At 51.5% G+C, this 19,922-nt stretch overlaps 1 protein-coding gene across 1 annotated transcript in view; it reads right to left on the bottom strand.

The window, feature by feature from the left end:
• Window positions 1-3,083: 3,083 nt before the first annotated feature.
• The window catches only part of LOC103277171 (signal transducer and activator of transcription 3-like), a 68,023-nt gene continuing 51,184 nt past the window's right edge, over window positions 3,084-19,922 (bottom strand). The window contains 15 exon segments of the mRNA XM_021707313.1: window positions 3,084-3,139; window positions 4,822-4,934; window positions 5,211-5,253; window positions 10,084-10,167; window positions 10,170-10,263; window positions 10,458-10,492; window positions 10,989-11,128; window positions 11,237-11,331; window positions 11,503-11,555; window positions 12,614-12,749; window positions 13,165-13,263; window positions 14,213-14,296; window positions 17,387-17,434; window positions 17,530-17,623; window positions 17,723-17,771. Of these exon segments, the coding sequence (XP_021562988.1) occupies window positions 3,084-3,139; window positions 4,822-4,934; window positions 5,211-5,253; window positions 10,084-10,167; window positions 10,170-10,263; window positions 10,458-10,492; window positions 10,989-11,128; window positions 11,237-11,331; window positions 11,503-11,555; window positions 12,614-12,749; window positions 13,165-13,263; window positions 14,213-14,296; window positions 17,387-17,434; window positions 17,530-17,623; window positions 17,723-17,771 (1,223 nt within the window).

Raw genomic sequence — 19,922 nt, forward strand, 5'->3', positions numbered from 1 at the left:
GCTGACCACCCAAGACTCGGTTAGGGGCGCCGTCCCCAAGAAAGCAGGCCTCCCCCAGCTGCTGCTGCAGAAGCCATGGATGCTGGCGGCTGAGCCAGCGTGGAGAAGATTCTCAGTCCTCCGGCCAGGGGTAGCTGAGAGCCCAGCGATCGCCCTGTCCTCCCCAGCCTCTGCCCAGAGGCCAGCAGGTGGCACCCTCCGGCTGCACAGTTTTCAGACAGACGGCCCTGGAGGGAGGCAGCGGGGGCAAGCAGGGCCAGTTCCCCCACTGGGACCCCCGTGCCAAGCTGCAGCTGGCTGCAGGGCCCTCGCAGGGGCACAAGGCCCAGGCTCCTTCCGAGCTCAAAGTGAGGGAGGGGAGGGGGCGGCGCAGCTGCTGGGGAGGCGCAGGGGCCCACAGGGGTGGGAGGGAGGCAGGGAAGGGGAGGGAAGGGGAGGATGCGGCTAATCTCAGGCTCCATCTCTGCGAGGAGGGGCGGGTATCTCCGCAGTCTCCCAGCGCTCTCAGTGCATGCGGGGAGGGGAGGGAAGAGGCCGAGGGGGGCGTGGGGCAGTGAGGCTTCCCAGGTTATCACCACCCACGGCCCAGGGCCCCAAGGGAGCCAGCCAGCGGGGCGTCCCTGCTGTCCCCGCTGGATGAACAAGAGAAAGTGATAAAGCAGGAGGGGGCGGCCTTGGGTATCCACACCCCAGCCCCCCCAGGTGGCTTATCTGACCCCAGACAGGACACAGCAGCAGCAGCGCTGGGAAGGAGGAGGGAGGTGCCACTCTGCCACCTTTCTGCTGCTGGACTGTGAGCCCTTGCCCCTCCGGGCGCCCCTGACCTCCAGGCTGATGACGAACAGATGGGGGCTAGAGCCGCCTCCTCTTAAGTCCCTCACGCCACTACCCAGGCCCCACCTGCATGTGCAGCCCCCTCGGAGCTCCCCCAGGGACACAGGGGCCTCCCCCAGCCACACAGACTGCCGTGCTATCAGATGGTTCCTATATCGCTTTTATTTCTGGACGTTAGATACAGCAATATACAAAAACAAAGAAAAACCCACAATAATATAAATTTGTACGTTATGAAGTACACGTTAGAATCTGAAGGGGTGGCCAGGACAGCAGTGTATGAACCACTGTGTAGGTGGGTGAAGCGACCTGCAACCCCGGGAACCCCCTAGGGCTGGAGACAGGCGGGGGCCGTGGAAAAGGGCAGGCCCTGAGGACCTTGTTCTTTAAGCGGGGCAGAACAAGGCTCAGCTCCCCTCCGAACTTCCGCTACAACCAGAGTCCAAAACAGACCACCCGCTGCCTGGTGCCATGAACGCCCGTGTCTGCCCCAGAGAAACCCAAGCCCTCGCTCTCTGTCTCTGTGACCTAAAACTCACGGTGAGCGCCCCAGGCCCACCCTTCTCAACAGTCTCTCACCTTATGAGTTCAGCTTATTCTATACTCGAGTGTGGCTAGAGGAAGCCCAGGACTGCGGGTCAGCTGTCCCCAGGCAAGAGGACAGGACGGCCGGGACAAGTCCTGTTCATCCTGGTGACAGGGTCGCCCTCAGTTCAGAAACTAGCTGACTTGGGTCTGACAGATAGAATCTCATAGGAAGCCCGATCAACCAAGGCAAGGGGGCTTTGAGTCATCAGATTCAGCCACACCTCTGGGTCAGAGGAGGCCACTGGGCACACGCAAAGTGTCCCGCGTGCACAGCAGAGGGGAGCTGACCGGCCGAGGCAGGCAGACCCGAAGGCCACAGGGTTTGGGCACCAGCCCTGGGGAGGCCAGGTATACCCCTGACACTGGGGCAGACCTTGAGCTTGTCAGGAAGCCTTTGCTCTGTATTAACCGAGTGAAGAAGGGAGGACCAGTGCCCTGGAAATCACCAAGAACCACATGCCCTGAGCTCAGCGAGACCCCTTCCTGGGCCCCATGGTCCGAGTCATGGTCAACACGTAGCTCTCCCCCTTCTTTCATGGGGTCCTAAGGCCGGGATTCCTCACGCCACAGGACAAGGGACCTTCAGACACCGGAGGAGACATGCCACCAGCAGGGTCAGGTGGACAGGGAGGAAGCCAGAGCCGGCCTGGCCCTGATAAGGCACCCGCAGAAACGACCAAGGCTGGGCGACAGAGGAGGGCCAGGGAGAAAGGGGGCACAGCTGCGAGCATCCCTGGCCCGGCCTTAGCACTGAAGGCCAACACATGACGAGGGAAAGAAAACTCTGTTTACAAAAAAAGTCTAAAATGTTGAGGCTCTCCTCACACCTTCTTGTTTTCAAAACTAAAGGCCAGGCTGAACTGAAGCCATTTCAGGGTTTATATAAATTATCAGCCTGGAGAAAACTAGAAGCTTAAAGCACCAAGGAGACTGTGAACTGAGTTTCTCAAATCAGAAAGGTTATGCTGATACTACGATGGGTTTTACCCTTTAATGACTGTTATTTTTCAATTTAAAAAGAAACGGGAAATTAGGCAGACGTGGTGCATGCCTGAAGTCCCAGCTACTCGGGAGGCTGAGGTGGGAGGATCGCCTGAGCCCAGAAGCTCCAGGTGGCAGTGAGCCATGATCATGCCACTGCACTCCAGCCTAGGCAACAAGGGAGACCCAGACTTGGAGAAAAAAAGAAGCCTGGGGCTTAGACAGTCCTGTCTCCTCTCTGGATGCTAGCAAGGTCAAGAGTGTGAGACCAGGCATGTACAGCACAGGTGCCCGTGGCATGGCTTACAGAGACAGACGGAAGGCGGCACGGGCACCAGGAGGCACTTGCCTAAGAACAACAACAACAGAACGCTGCTGAGAAAGAGGGCAGGGGAACCAAAGCATAAGACATTTCCTTTCTCTCCCTCCAGCTGCCCCTTCCACAACCCCCATTATGGTCTCGGAGAACACAATCTTATTTGCACTGAGATAAAAGCATGTCACCCACATTCTCTATTGCAAAAAGTGCCCAGATTGCTCAGAGATAGCAGAAGTAAGAGATAAAAAAAATCTGGAACCACAGAGTTAGGAGTTTCAGATGAGCTGGGGTTTGGTGCAAGGGGGCAGGACGCAGGCAGGCGCCTCAGCAGGCAGGTCTCTCTGCAGCTTCCGTTCGCTCCTCACATGGGGGAGGTGGCGCACTCCGAGGTCAGCTCCATGTCAAATGTGAGGGACTCTAGAGGGACACAGGGAAGGCTGGTTCAGTCCGCTGCCCCTGTCCTTCAGAAGACAGGGCGCGGCCACCTCTGTGACCCAATCTCCTGCCCATGAAGGCCAGGGAGCGTCAGAAAAGCCGGACTGACTCTTCCCTATGGGACTGTGTCTCCTTCCTACCCAACTCACTCTCAGCTATCAAGGGAGGACCAAGGCTGCCCCATGTAACATGCAGCCCCGAACCACGCGTGGCCACTGAACACTTGAAATGTGGCTCATCCAAACTGAGCCATGCTGTGGTTGTCAAAGGCCCACTGGATTTCAAAAACATATTAGTGTGAAAAAAAAAAGAACAAAAAATATCTCAATTTTTTCTTATACATTGAAACGTAGTGTGTTGGATTTATTGGGCTAAATAAAAGACGTTGTAGAAATTAGGCCAGGCACAGTGTTCATGCCTATAATCCCAGCACTGCGGGTAGCCAAGATGGGAGGATCACTTGAGGCCAGGAGTTTGAGACCAGCTTGCACAACATAGCAAGACCCTGACTCTACAAAAAATTTAAAAGTTAGCTGGGTACGTGGCGCATGCCTGTAGTCGCAGCTACTCAGGAAGCTGAGGCAGGAGGATTGCTTGAGTCCAGGAGTTCAAGGCTGCAAATGAGCTGTGATCATGCCACTGCCCTCCAGCCTAGGCAACAGAGCATGACCTTACTCTAAAAAGAAAGATAATGAAAATTAAAATTTAACTTCAGACGGGCCAGGGCTCACACCTGTAATCCCAGCACTTTGGGAGGCTGAGGTGGGACTCAAATTGAGTCCCGTAATTGAGACCAGCCTGGGCAACAAACCAAGACCCCATCTCTATAAAAACAAACAAAACAAAACAAAAAGCAAGGCTTGGTAGGCTCATGTCTGTAATTGCAACACTTTGGGAGGCTGAGGTGAGAGGACTGCCTGAGCTCAGAAGTTCAAGACCAGCCTGGACAACTTAGTGAGACCTTGTCTCTACAATAAATTAAAAACTTAGTCAGGCATAGTGGTGCACGCCTGTAGTTCCAGCTACAGGCTGGAACTACTGTAGGCAGGAGGATCACCTGAGCCCAGTAGGTCGAGGCTGCAGTTGCCATGATCGTGCCACTGCACTCCAGCCAGGGTAACAGAGTGAGACTCCAACTCAAAACACATAAATATTTAAAACAAAAAAAATTTTTTAAACCTTAACTTCCCATTTCTTTTTTTTTTTTTTTTGAGTTGGAGTCTCACTCTGTCACCCAGACTGGAGTACAGTGGCCACTCACGGCCACCGCAGCCTCGACCTGCTGGGCTCCGGCGATCCTTCCGCCTCAGCCTTCCGAGTAGCCAGAATTACAGGTGCGTGCTACCACACCTGGCTGATTTTTTGATTTATTGTAGAGATGAGGTCTCGCTAAGTTGCCCAGGCGAGTCTCGAACCTGCGGGCTCAGGCAATTCACTCACCTCGGCCTCCCAAAGCGCGGGATTACAGACTGAGCCACCGAGCCCGGCCAACTTCCCCTGTTTCTAACGTGGCCACTGAAAGAGTCACATTTACATTCCACTTCCACCCGAGAGCACCACTCCAGAACCACTCCAGGTGACCAGCTCTTGGTTCTGCATGCATAAGCATGTCCAAGGGGACCAACTTCCCTCATACGGACAGTGTCTGTCAGTCAGATACTCACCAAACTACCCTCCTGCTGAGGGCTCAGCACCTTCACCATTATTTCCAAACTGCATCAATGAATCTAAAGTGCGGGGGGACATCGGCAGGTCAATGGTATTGCTGCAGGTCATTCTGTAGGAAACGGGGGGAGCAGCAGGAGGGGAGAGGGGGAGTTGACAAGACACAATGGAAAAAAAAAGAATACACACACACACAAGTCATCAAACTCTGGTCTCCAACAGAAAAATAAAAGCTCAAGCTTTTTAAACACACAAGGTCACTTTGAGAAGTCAACACAGCCCAGGGGCTTCCAACCCTGTGCAGGGTAATTCGCACCCAGTGTCCTATGCCCAGGGGAAACTGAGGACATTAGAAATGACGGCAAACTTGGGAAGGGAAGCCACTTACGGTGTCACACAGATAAACTTGGTCTTCAGGTATGGGGCAGCACCTGGAGAGAAGAAAATGGAGCTCACTGACGGGGGCTTCACTCTGAGTCAGGGCAGGAGGAAGTTGCCTGCCTCCCCTGGGTTGATGCGAAACCCATTCCTCCTTATGCAGAGATTGTCTGGAAGCCTCCGTTGCCCCTCAGGGTTGCCCACCCTCATCTGGACTATTGGATGTCCCACGCCCTTACCATTCTTTTTTTTTTTTTTTTTTTTGAGTTGGAGTCTCACTCTGTCACCCAGACTGGAGTGCAGTGGCCGCTCCCGGCTACTGCAGCCTCAACCTGCTGGGCTCCGGCATTCCTTCCACCTCAGCCTTCCAAGTAGCCGGAATTACAGGCATGCACTACCATGCCTGGTTGATTTTTTGATTTATTGTAGAGATGAGGTCTCGCTGCCCAGGCGGGTCTCGAACCCACGGGCTCAGGCAATCCACTCACCTCAGCCTCCCAAAGGCACGGGACTACAGGCTGAGCCACCGAGCCCGCCTTCTTTTTTTTGTTTGTTTTCTTTTTTGAACTGGAGTCTCACTCTGTTGCCCAGGTTGGAGCGCACACTCACAGCCATCCCAGTGTCGACCTGCTGGGCTCCAGTGATCCTTCCACCTCAGTCTTCCAAGTAGCCAGAACTACAGGCATGTGCTACCATGCCTGGCTGATTTTTTATTGTAGAAATGAGGGCTCACCAAGTTGCCCAGGCTGGTCTTGAACCCCTGGGCTAAGGCAATTCACTCACCTCAGCTTCCTAAAGTGCTAGGATTACAGGCTGAGCCACTGAGCTTGGCCAGTTTTTGTTTTTTTTTTTAGTTGGAGTCTCACTCTGTCGCATAGGCTGGAGGGCAATGTCATGCTCACGGCCACTGCAGCCCTGACCTGCTGGGCTCAGGCGATTCTTCCACCTCAGCCTTCCAAGTAGCTGGAACTACAGGAGTGTGCTACCATGCCCAGCTCATTTTTTGATTTATTGTAGAGATGAGGTTTCGTCAAGTTGCTCAGACTGGTCTCGAACTCCTGGGCTCAGGTAATCCTCTCGCCTCAGCCTCCAAATGTGCTGGGATTACAGGCTTGAGCCACCACACCCAGCTCTTGCAGCTGTGAAGTTCAATTCTTTCCACCAAGCTCTCCTGGTTGGGCAGGGTGGCTAACCCTATAATCCCAGCACTTTGGGAAGCCCAAGCAGGAGGATCACTCAAGCCCAGGAGTTCAAGACCAGCCTGGGCAACACAATGAGACCTCTTCTTTATAAAAAAAAAAAATCAAAAATTAGGCCGGGCTCGGCAGCTCAGCCTGTAATCCCAGCACTTTGGGAGGCCGAGGTGAGTGAACTGCCTGAGCCCACGGGTTCGAGACCCACCTGGGCAACTTGACGAGACCTCATCTCTACAACAGATCAAAAATTAGCCGGGCGTGGTAGCGCGCGCCTATAGTTCCAGCTACTTGGAAGGCTGAGGCGGAAGGATCGCCAGAGCCCAGCAGGTCAAGGCTGCGGTGGCCGGGAGCGGCCACTGCACTCCAGTCTGGGCGACAGAGTGAGACTCCAACTCAAAAAAAAAAAAAGAAGAAGAAAGAGAGAAAGAAAGAAAAGAAAAGAAGGAAAGAAAGAAAGAAAGAGCTTTCCTGAGCTGCAGAGACTTTTCAACAAATGCTTGTCCCACCTGAGCCTAGATTAAGGTGAACCGTGTGTTCATGCTTTTTCTAGATTATGCGAACGTTTAACTGCTTCCCTGTGGTCTGCGGATTCTATTCTGGCTTGGCCGTATCTCCCAGATAACTTCTCTGCATGCGGGAGCCAAGCCTAAGCAGTCTCCGTATGGTGCTAATACGTGCGGTTCCAAAGCCGAGGGTCACACCTTCCATTCTGACCAGCACTCACCTGTCTCTACATTTTTAGACAGGGCATCAGTGGGCAATTACATCAAACAAAAAGCACCATTTAAATACCAAGAGGACTTTGGGGTGCACACAATTAATTCAACTAGAAGACAGGAGACCTGGACCCAGTTCTGTCCTCAATAGCTGAGACCTGGGTCAGGCACGTTCTCTCTCGTGTATGAAATAAGGGGGTCGGAGGAGGAGGTGCTGATTTTCTATGGTCCCTGTCATGGTTAATTTTTGTTCTAGCTAGGAATATGGGAACTACAGTATATAAATTTTATTTATTTATTTATTTATTTATTTTGAGTTGGAGTCTCACTCTGTCGCCTAGACTGGAGTGCAGTGGCACACTCCCAGCCACCACAGCCTTGATCTGCTGGGCTCCGGTGATCCTTCTGCCTCAGCCTTACAAGTAGCTGGAACTACAGGGGCGCGCTACCACGCCCGGCTAATTTTTTTTTTTTAATTGTAGAGATGAGGTCTTGCTAAGTTGTCCAGGTGGGTCTCGAACCCGCGGGCTCAGGCAATCCACTCACCTCAGCCTCCCAAGGCGCAGGATTACAAGCTGAGCCACTGAGCCTGGCTCAGTATATAAATTTTAGACACTGAATGCTTATACTGATGGGTCAAACAGCCTTGGGGACACTGGTACGGAATCTGGGGATTTCATGTGGATAAGTCACGTGGGAGACCTGGGCAGGGTGGGGCAGGCCGAGAGCTTCCCGGCCATGGAGGAACCCAGGGGTCAGAAACACGCAGGCAACCTGAGAGAAGAGGTTGGGTGGCAGCTCTTGGGTTGCCACCCGGGCTTGGTTTGGGCCAAGAAACAGGTTAATTCAGTGCAGAACCACAAGGAGCTGCGGAGGCAGGGCTCTGGTATCCTAGCAACCCAACCACTTGGGCCCAGTCACAAGGGGAGCTGACACCCTAGACAAGAGGACTCAGTTCTCCAAGGATCAAGACAGCTGAGAAAACAGCATCAGCCTAAAGGAACCAGGGCAGCAAGGGAGAACTAAGACTATAAGCTGATTTGTGGTTCCACACAGGTTGTAACACACTTCAACTCGTGAGCCACTCAGTCTCTCACTCAAGTCATAGGACACACTGCGTGGGTTTCCCGTGGAGAGACAGGAGGGGGAAGGACCCGGGAAAGATCATCTGTCTCTGAGACCCTTATACATAATCTGCTTGCGGTAGAAACAGGAAATGGTCATCAGCTCATCTCCCTGAAGACCCCTGATTTACATGGACCTCACAAGCCTCCGTGGACATGCCCACACCAAGCAACCCAGGGCATCCTCTCGTGGGTCTTGGCAACACAGTCCACCGTTCAGGAATCAGCAGACCCTTTCTTGGGATCAGAGACTTGTCCAGGAAACACTGGCGTCTTGGAGGGAAGGCCCTTGTCTCTCAACCTGCAGTGATGGTAATGGATGTGGCGGCGTCAGACTGGGGGTGGGATCTTGAAAGCAAAACTAGTGAAAAGGACCCGCACTTGGGGCTCCAGGTCCTCTGTAGAAGGAACAAAGAGCAGTGTGGCCCAGCTGATAAACAGATCTCCCAACCGAAGCACACGCGGAAGGAGAGATAAGCAGCAGACAGGAAGTGAGAGTGAAACCGCAGCATGACAGGGCTCGGGCCAGAACAAGGAGGAAGGCAGCTGTCAAGGAGCTTGTCGCCCTCCTCAAGTCCCGTGCTTGGAGGGAATTCCTGGGGTGTGGCGGGGAAGAAGTTGGTGGGTTTGTATGTGTGAGCCCACCACACATACAATATTTGGTCATAAACTGTTTTTTAAAAAGCAACTAGGACAGGGAGCCACCCCAAAGGATCCCCTTAGAGAGCCCACCGTTGGCTCTACCATGAAGAAACATTACATAAAAACAAAGAATGAAGTCCAACGTGGTGGCTCATGCTTTTTAATCCCAGCACTCTGGGAAGCTAAGGCAGGAGAATCCCTTGAGACCAGGAGTTCAAGACCAGCCTGGACAACATAGCGAGATCTTGTCTCTGCAAAAAATCACAAAAAATTAGCAGGGCAAGGTGGTGCATGCCTGTAGTCCCAGCTACTTTGGAGGCTGAGGTGTAAGGATCATCTGAGCCCAGGAGGCCGAGGCTGCCATGAGCCATGATCGTGCCACTACACTACAGCCTGGGCAACAGAGTGAGACCTCAATTCAAAAAAAAAAAAAAGAATGTCAAGTCAAGTCAGAGACTCCTCATCATGGTCTGGATAGAGAACCCGAGAGTCAGAACAGCAAGCGCTAAATGGGACAGACCAGAGGGCTGTCCCCTCCATGCTAAGGACAGCCCTGGAGATGACAGGGTTAATATAAAGTAATTTATGTGTGACATACAAATACATAGTCTCTTGCACACTGAATAATATGTTCTCTTTTCTTTTTAGCCTGTCACTTCTTCCAGTAAAAAAGAATCTCTTATTTGCAATAGCTGCACATTCAAAACCCCAATCTCACAGCCCTCCGACCAATCACTGTCTTCTCCTGCAAACATGGTGTACCCACGTCGCTGATAATCATACATCCAGAAAACCTTTCTTCAGCCCACCTGATGCTGCCCACATAGCTCAGGGATAGGGAACGAGCCGCATGCTGGCTGAAGGCTGGGTCTTCCAGCATCTATCAGGAAGCACTGTGCCAGCCCAGCATCCTGTAGACCCTGCCCTCACCGTCTCTTCTCGTGTTTTAGGCATGTTTGGGTGTGTGTGCACTAATCCCCTCTTTAGACTGGTACGCTCCCTGTGGGACAGGGCCTGGTGACTCTGATTCTCCTCTCAAACCCCATCAGTCACCCCAGAAGCACTCACTACAAAGTTCTTTCTCACAAGGAGAGATAAGGTTCCCCGTGTGATTTGGGTACTTGCCTGTCTATCCTCCAAGGAACCTGCAATTCCCAACTTTCCCCAAAAATTAAGTGCCAGAAACACAGAAAATCAACAACTACCTGGGTCAGCTTCAGGATGCTCCTGGCTCTCCGGCCGACAATACTTCCCGAAGGCCTCCTCCTTGGGGATGTCGGGATATAGACCAGCGGTGACACCAGGATGTTGGTGGCATCCGTGACTTTATAGCCCATGATGATCTCGGCAAATGACATGTTGTTCAGCTGCTGCTTGGTGTACGGCTGGGGATTTCATGTGGATAAGTCACGTGGGAGGCCTGGGCAGGGTGGGGCGGGCCGAGAGCTGCCCGGCCACGGAGGAACCCAGGGGTCAGAAGCACGCAGGCAACCTGAGAGAAGAGGTTGGGTGGCAGCTCTTGGGTTGCCACCTGGGCTTGGTTTGGGCCAAGAAGCAGGTTAATTCAGTGCAGAACCACAAGGAGCTGCGGAGGCAGCTGGATCTGGGTCTTGCCTGTCAAGGGCAATGGGAAGGAAGGAGAAAGGAACCTTTCACTAGGGAATCTCAGAGAAAAAGACAATTGTCTCCTTGAGGGGGAAAGGCCTATGCCAGCCTCGCACTTGACAACCCGAGTGTCCTGTCCAGTGGCCTGGCACTGCCAAAACATTCAGACTGGCATCTAATTAGAAGAGGCTACCAGGTGGGTCACAGGTAACACACGTGAATATAATTACTTGCATGAGACACATTCACTGGGAACGCAGAAAAAGGGGTGAAGAAATTTAAATTGCAAATTTCTAGACAAATTGCCCCTGGAGCAAGCAAAACAAACTGCAAAACAGGCCCTCAGCTGCAAGAAGTCAGAGAAAAACCGTCACCAAAATGCGCAAGTCTAGGAGGCAGGAGCGGCCGAGGCCACGGTCTCTGCCCACTAGGGGGCAGTCGGTGCTCGGAACTGGGGGCACCGCGAGGCTGCAGCAACCGCCAGCAGGGCGGGAGGCACGCTCACCGCTGATGTCCTTCTCCACCCAGGTGAAGGTGACGCCTCCTTCTTTGCTGCTTTCGCTGAACCTCAGCAGGAAGGTGCCTGGAGGCTTGGTGCTCAAGATGGCGCGCTCCCGCTCCTTACTGATGAAGCCCATGATGTACCTGGAGCCCGAGAGAGGAGCAGCGTGGTTAGGGCCAAAGGACATCCCCGGCAGGGCCTGCAGAGAGCTGGGGGCTTGGGTCCACCCAGACAGAAGAGTTCCAGCCTACCCTTCATTCCAGAGGGCCAGGATGTACTTTTTTACAAGGTCAATGATGTTGTCCAGCCAGACCCAGAAGGAGAAGCCCTTGCCAGCCATGTTTTCCTGGGGAGAACAACGGGAAAGCCCAGTCCACCGTCACCCCAGCCTCTCCCTTCCCAGGTGAAATCCTCAGGCCCTTCTCCCTCAGGCAGGTCATACTGGCCGCTGGACCAGGAGCTCTCCACACAACCCTGAAGGTGAGCGCTTCCACAAGGATTTAGCAAGACTGCTTACTTGGCAAAACTTAGCCCACGTGATCTGACACCCTGAATAGTTCACACCAGGTCCTAAAAAGGAAAACAAAAGAATAAAGTAGTACGCTTTCAGCTTTGCATAAAAATGTTCTTTCTTTCTTTTTAATTTTTGAGTTGGAGTCTCACTCTGTCGCCCAGACTGGAGTACAGTGGAACACTCACAGCCACTGCAGCCTCGACCTGCTGGGCTCAGGCGATCCTTCCGCCTCAGCCATCTAAGTAGCTGGAACCACAAGCATGCGCCATCATGCCTGGCTAATTTTTGGATTTATCGTAGAGACAAGGTCTCGCCAAGTTGCCCAGGCTCGTCTTGAACCCATGGGCTCAGGCAATCATCTCGCCTCCGCCTCCCAAAGTGCTGAGATGACAGGCATGAGCCACTGAAAGATGTCATTTCTTAAAACAGAACACACACATCTGTCCCACAATGGGCCATGAAACCACTGACTTTCATGTATTATTGCGTGTGTACTTACATGCGTGCAAACACACCCTCAGTCCCATCGCCTGACTCCCTGAGTTTCTGTGTTCCCCAGCAGAGGCAGTGACTGATATGCCAAGTCCCCCTGCCTTTCCCTGCCTGGTACGGTGGGCTGGGGCCAGCAGCGGAGGTGTTAACCAGCTAAGCAGTCGCCGGCAGGTGTTAGCAGGTCAGATCTGGTGGCAGCAGCTCTATCAGCACAAAGCTACTTCCAGTCCAGGTAGCACATGAAGTAGTCTGCTAAAATTTTTTTCCAGGCAGAAAAACGAAAAACCAGCCTAGGGTTTATTGAAGAAATGGACAGGGATTATCAAGCCCCACCTTCTAGCATGTACTTAAAAGATCTTCTTCAGTGAGACAGCGTGGCACCCAAGAAGGCAGAGGGAGACAGCAGACAGGAGGAGCCAGCCGCCTCCCACCTCATGACAATGACGGCCGGGAAGCAAACTGCCTTTGCACCCATTCCCCCACCTGGCGGAGCCCCGTGTCCTGACACCAGCACAGGGCTTTGCTCAAGGCAGGTACTCAGGAGACGTGGCACCGAATGAACCGCCCACAGGCCAGGTTCCTTCCAGAAGGCGGCAAGAGGGGGAAGGGGTGAAACACGGACCCAGGAGCTTCTCTGCCAGCGGGGTCAGCTGCTCAGTGCTCAGGCCACGCTTTGTGGTAGATAAGAACTGCCAGCTCAGCACCTCGGCTACCTGGTCCCAGGTTCCGATTGGGGGCTTGGTGAAAAAGTTCACGTTCTGGCCGGGCTCGGTGGCTCAGCCTGTAATCCCACGCCTTTGGGAGGCTGAGGTGAGTGGATTGCCTGAGCCTGCGGGTTCGAGACCCGCCTGGGCAGCAAGACTCATCTCTACAATAAATCAAAAAAATCAGCCAGGCGTGGCAGTGCGTGCCTATAACTCCGGCTACTCGGAAGGGTGAGGCAGAAGGATTGCCGGAGCCCAGCAGGTTGAGGCTGCGGTGGCCGGCAGCGGCCACTGCACTCCAGTCTGGGCGACAGAGTGAGACTCCAACTCAAAAAAAAAACAAAAATTCACGTTCTGTGGGAAAGAACACATGTGCTTATGTAGCTGCAAGGTGGTACCAGTAACCGGCACCAGGTCCTAAGAAGTCCCAAGAGGACAAGGGGTATCAAAGAAAATGATGGGCACACACCTTGGGGTTGTTGGTCAGCATGTTGTACCACAGGATGGACGCCCAGGCGTTTGGCATCTGACAGATGTTGGAGATCACCACGACGGGCAAGGAGTGCGTCTGCGGCGGGAGGAGGAGTGAGATGCATCCCCCCGCCCCGGGGCTCTGTGCCCCAGAAATCTTTCCTGCCTAGCTTGCAGGGTTGGGAACAGGACACACCATGAACCTCACAACTCCAGGTGAGGTGTGGCTGAGTTAGCTCGACCCAGAGTGGAAAGAAGGCAAGCCCTGGCCAGGGGATCCGGCTGTGCTTGGACAGGACCAGTGCCCTGGAAAACCTGGCTTGCTCCAGCCTGGCTTCACGGGCCAGACTCCCAGTTGCTAAAATCTGAAAGGCAGTCCCCGAGAGTTGAAGGTGTTTCTTCCCACGAAACAGAGAGGTCTCTAGGAATCAAAGCCAGGATTTCCTGCTTTTCTGGGTATACCTTAATTTAAAACTCAAGAAAGTTGGGAAAAGAGAATACTAAACACAGCATACTAAATACAGTATACTAAAAACAATGGCTGCCAAGTCTTTTTTTGTTTTTTTTTAGTTGACGTCTCACTCTGTCACCCAGGTTGGACCACAGGGACACAATCACGGCTCACCACAGCCTCCACCTCCTGGTCTCAAATGATCCTTCTGCCTCAGCCTCCCAAGTAGCTGGAACTACTGGCACGCGCCACCACACCTGGCTAATTTATTTTAATTTTTATTGTAGAGACAAGGTTTAGCCAAGTTGTCCAGGCTGTCTTGAACCCCTGGACTCAGTCAATCCTCTCACTGCCGCCTCCCAGAGTGCTGGGATTACAGGCGTGAGCCACCATGCCCAGACACATGTATCTTTTAAACACTCAAGCAAGATTTTATTCTCAGATGGGATACCCAAGGATTTTTTAGAGAAAAGAAAGCAAAATAAACACAATACTCAGCTAACAGTAACCGTTCCACCTTTTTTAAGTGAAAGTGCCCTGGAAATCTTTGTCCTGAGTCTCCTGGCACATTTGTAGGTCCTGCTGCAGAACTCACCTCGAGGTCGATCTTGAGGCCTTGGTGGTACACCTCAGTCTCGAAGGTGATCAGGTGTAGCTCTTCGGTCACGATCAGGGAGGCCTGCAGGAACAGAAGGACTCGTGTCCTCAGAGAGAATGGCACTCGGTGCTAACAGGCACGGCTGAAGAGAGTGACGTGTCAAGCTGCATGACAGCAAGAAGGGAAAACCACTAGGTGGCCACAGCAAGGCGCCAGAGACACTCTCCCTTCCACACTGAGACCCCAGTGCTGCGACCCTCAGGCCCGTCTTCCATCAGTTTCTATTATAACGGGACACAGAACCAATAAGTATTTATACAGCGTGTAAGACACAAAGAGTAACAGAACAATGAACTCTTGTGCCCCCACCAGCTCATCTAGGGAGACCATGCAACTCTCAGGGTGCCTCTCCCCTAACCCTGTCTCCTTCTGCCCTCAGGAGTCACTGCTTTTTTGTCTTTGGATTTTATCATTTCCTGGCTTTTCTTTACATCTTGACCATGTTTACTTCTCTGCACAGGTGGCTGCTGTTTACTTTGGGATGTCTGTGAACCTCCTACGCTTGGATCCTACTCCATGGAATCCTTAGAGACTTACTTCCCAGCCATGTGAAGTGAGTCCACGTGGTGTGTGAGCCTGTAATCTGTTCCTTTTCAAGGCTGCCAGCCTTCCCTTCCATGCCTGCACCACAATCGTGCATCCCTTCTGGAGTTGGTGGGTATGTATCTGGGTTGCGCTTTTGTGGCTCCTGGTTCACATATCCAAGGGCTTCTCTATTGTTAAATCTAGAGAAGGGTAGTGCTGGCCTCCAGGGTCAGATTTTTTTTTTTTTTGAGTGGGAGTCTCACTCTGTCACCCAGGCTGGAGTGTAGTGGCACACTCATGGCCGCCGCAGCCTTGACCTGCTGGACTCAGGCAATCCTTCTGCCTCAGCCTTCCAAGTAGCTGGAACTACAGGCACACGCCACCATGCCCAGCTAGTTTTTGGATTGATTGTAGAGATTGCCAAATTGCCCAAACTGGTCTTGAACCCGTGGGCTCAGGCAATTCTCTCACCTTGGCTTCCCAAAGTGCTGGGATTATAGGCGTGAGCCACTGCGTCTCGCCTCTAATTCATTTTTATAATACTCTTTTTCTGATTATAAAAGTAATACATTCAGTTTACAATGGGAATATTACAGGGACAGTATACTGTAACCTTGGATACTAACAACAGTACTAATACATAGCACTGTTTTGCATATATTCTTCTAGAATTTTTTTTGTGTGTGTGTGAGGGTCTCACTCTGTCGCCCAGGCTGGGGTATAGTGGCATGATCACAGCTCACCACAGCCTCGACCTCCTGGGCTCAGGCGATCCTCCACCTCTGCCTCCTGAGTAGCTGGCATTGCAGGCACCGACTACCCTGTCTGGCTAATCTTTTGATTTTTTTTGTAGAGACAAAGTCTCACTATGTCGCCCAGGTGCCGGGGTCCAGCTCCAGTGGGTCAGGATTTCCTGAAGGAGGGATGGCATCGGGGCAGGAGAAAAACTTGGACACTGACTCTGCTGCAAGCAGGACAAACGCCGATTTATTGTCTTTTCCAACTTCTTTTATACCCTACATGTTTTTTGTTTCCAAGGCAATCAGTTACAATTTAATGGACTGGGCAGGCAATGTATCTTTGTTCATGCTGTTTTGATCTTAAAACATTATCATCCTAAACATTAACTATAAACCTTATAAACTCCTAACATTTCTTAATGATTACCATTTCTTAATGTCCATACAAAACTTACTTATTCCTATACCTATTACATTATAAATCACTACCAAGTTCTAAGCACTATAATTGTCACATAGATTAGCAAGTCACACCTGTGACCTTCACACAGCAATTTGCAACTAGTTGGGGTAAAACAACATTTTCGAGGTTTCTTAGCTGCAAGTTGGCCTGACTAGTTTTCCACAATGTTACACCTGGTATTTATAGTCTGCCAGGGAGAATGAGCTTCAACATTTGCAAAACAAAAGGCCTCTTGGGCTCAAGTCACCTTAGTTACAATCTTTAACCAGAATTACAAGCCTCCTTAACAAAGGGAAGTAAAGGCAAGGGTGCTCTAATATTTATGAGGTTGTTAATTTTTTAAGCATAATACACCACATGTAGAAATTAAGAAATTAAGTAAATGTAATTTTTGCATTGGCACTCTTCCTAAAAATACAAACTGTAGCTTCTCAAATTTCTCCAATTAGTCGCCAATCAGAAGAAATAAAACCTTACAAGTAATTATCTACCCGCACATGATATTTTAAATCTCTATTGATAATTTCCTGGCAAGGTCAGTGAGTTCCCTGACAAACATTACATCAGGCACTTTCTGATTTTGTACAATTTTCCCAACTACACTGTTTAATCAAGTGGTTATATGGTTTAATGCCAGGAGGCTGGGGACGTGGAAACCTAGGGAGGAATTCAAATGAAGGGAAGATAATTTTTCATGAGTTCCCCGCTTGCCTTTTTGCAAGGGGTAGTGGAGGCGTGAGTGGAATTTTGCTTTCCATCCTCAGACTGTACAGAACTTTTCGGCTGCATTAATAACAAAAGTAGAGGAAGTAAGGGTCTCAGCTGCCCAGGTTTGCTTTGTGACTCGGGGTCTTCAGTCCCCTGGACTTTGTCAGCAGGCAGGCCTCCATGGCTGGCTCCCAACACCCAGGCTAGTGTGAAACTTCTTGGTTCAAGCAATCCTCCCATCTCAGTCTCCCAGAGTGCTGAGATTATAGGTGTGAGTCACCGTGCCTGGCCATGTTATCCCGTCTCTGTGAGACAAATGGGCCACTAAACATGGAGCCTGGCAGGACCAGCTGGCAGGAGCTGTGGGGAATTTGGAAAGCCCCGGGCAAGGTGGAACTTGGCTTTTCCACCATACAGGTGTGGACGGCAGCTCAGCCAGGGGCTTTCCACCTCTCCCTGAGGAGGAGCGAACTCCACACGAGCAAAATGACCCAAACCGGGGAACTCTGGGGCACCAGCACTTCTGGTCCTGTCACCTTGGCCCTGGTGACGTTTCTGAATGACTTCCGCTGGAAGCACAGGTTGATGTTTCTAGTTCTGGGGAGTCAAGGCTCTTTCTCCCTCCCTCCCTCCCAGCACAAACCCCCAGACGGCCTCCAACCCTGCACAACTCACGTCGCAGTTGGCTCGGCCCCCATTCCCACACCTCTGCTCCCTCAGGGTCTGCAGGAAAAGAGAAGACCAAGTGTCACAAGGGCCCTCCCCGCCGCCCCTCTGCCACGCACCCTTTGGAGGGGTGGTTGGGTCCCCACACGCACCAAGTGCTTGAACTCCGCAGAGAGGCTGCCGTTGTTGGACTCCTCCATGTTCATAACTTTCGTGTTTGTGCCCAGAATGTTAAACTTCCGGGACCTGAATCACAGGAGAACAACCGACCGCACAGGTGACTGAGTGGTCAGAGGATGAAGTCAGAGTCAACAGAACGGGGGGAAGCCTAGAGGCTGAACTTACCCTCTGAGAGCCGCCACGTCCCCGGAGTCTCTGTTAAGAACACAGACCGCTATTAATAAAACAGACTCTGTGCTTCTTCAAAAAGCCTTTTACAGGGTCAACATCACTACAGAAAAAATATGTAATTTAAGAGGTGCTCTCACTCGGCTGCCCAGATTGGAATGCAGTGGTATAACACTGCAGCCTCGAACTCTTGGGCTCAAGGTATCTTCCCACCTCAGCCTTGAGAATGGCTGGGACAACAGGCACCACGCCTGGCTAATTTCTTTCTTTCTTTATTATTATTATTTTTTAATTTTTAATTTTTATTTTTTGAGTTGGAGTCTCACTCTGTCGCCCAGACTAGAGTGCAGTGGCTGCTCCCGGCCACCGCAGCCTCGACCTGCTGGGCTCCGGCGATCCTTCTGCCTCAGCCTTCCAAGTAGCTGGAACCATAGATGTGCGCCACCGTGCCTGGCTAATATTTTAGGTGATTTATTGTAGAGATGAGGTCTCACCAAGTTGCTCAGGCTGGTGTCAAACCCCTGTACTCAGGCAATCCTCTCGCCTCTGCCTACCGAAGTATGGGGATTATAGGCGTGAGCCACCACGCCTGGTGGCTAATTTTATTAATAACTTTTTGTAGAGACAGGGTCTCACTATGTTGCCCAGGTTGGTCTCAAGCTTCTGACTTCAAGCAATTTTCCTTCCTCAGTCTCCCATATGTTAGGATTACAGGTGTGAGCCATGCACCCAGCCACGACATAAATAAAATAAAATTTGAAAAGCCTACCTGGGCAGCAAGACCTCATCTCTACAATAAATCAAAAAATCAGCTGGGCGCGGTAGCACATGCCTCTAATTCCGGCTACTTGGAAGGCTGAGGTGGAAGGATCGCCGGAGCCCAGCAGGTCGAGGCTGCGGTGGCCGGGAGCAGCCACTGCACTCCAGTCTGGGCCAGAGTGAGACTCCAACTCAAAAAAAAAAAAAAGAAAAGCCTATTTTGATCACATGTTATTCACTCTAATGGAAAAACTCCTGTGTTCCTGGGAACTTCTTTAAACTATTCTGTTACATTTTTATGTACAACATAACAACACTAATTAGTAGGCACAGCTGGTTGCCTTCCCAATACCTCTTCTCTCCTTTCCTAACAGAACCTTAGTTCTGCTCAGATATCACTCCCACTTGCATCTCCAGAGGAATTCTGACCCCTAAGTTCATCAGAACACAGCACTGCCCCAGCGCAACAGTCTGGTCGTGAGGGCAGGACCCACACCGTCTCAGTCAGACCAAGGGAGGGAATTCTATCCAACCGTGATTCTTATTTCACAGCTGCAGGTGGCCTTAACTGCTACAAGCAGCCCTGCGGCAACCCAGAAGGGAACTCAAGAATGCAGGGGATACTTATGATGGCAGAAAAGACTGGTGACCCTGGGTCCTCGAGGACATCAGTGAGGCACTGATGTTACCATCCTCAGAACCTTGTCCAAACCCTGCATTCCCACTTCTACTGGATTGTAGATTTCCTTACGATTTAAATCACACTGGGTTTTCTGTAAAGGTTTGCTGTTGCCTGCAATTAAGAGCACTCCCTTTCATATAGCTGGAAGTATTCTCCCAGGTACTCACTCTCTTTTAACTGTCTTCATTTTTATTTTTAAAAAATTTTTAATTTTTTTGAGTTGGAGTCTCACTCCATAACCCAGTCTGGAGTGCAGTGGCATGCCCACGACCACCCCAGCGTCAACCTGCTGGCCTCAAGCGATCCTTCTGCCTCAGCCTTCCAAGTAGCCAGAATTACGGGTATGTGCTACTATGCCAGACTAATTTTTTATTTATTGTAGAGACGAGGTCTCACCAAGTTGCCCAGGCTGGTCTTGAATCCCTGGTCAGGCAATCCACTTGCCTCAGCCTCCCAAAGTGCAGGGATTACAGACTTGAGCCACCGCACCCAGACTCTGTTTTTAAATATACAGTTTTGTGTTTGTTGTATTTATTTTTGAGTGAGTCTCACTCTGTTGCTCAGACTGGAGTGCGGTGGCACGATCATAGCTCACCGCAGCCTCAACCTCCTGAATAGCTGGAACTACAGGCCAGCACCACCATGCCTGGCTAATGTTTTAAATTTTTTTTTGCAGAGATGAGGTCTTGCTATGTTTCCCAGGCTGGTCTTGAACTTCTGGGCTCAAGCAATCTTCCCACCTCAGCCTTCCAGAGT

This window comes from Carlito syrichta, unplaced genomic scaffold (assembly GCF_000164805.1).
Source record: "Carlito syrichta isolate Samal-C Ts95f unplaced genomic scaffold, Tarsius_syrichta-2.0.1 Scaffold316495, whole genome shotgun sequence".
Taxonomy (NCBI): domain Eukaryota; kingdom Metazoa; phylum Chordata; class Mammalia; order Primates; family Tarsiidae; genus Carlito; species Carlito syrichta.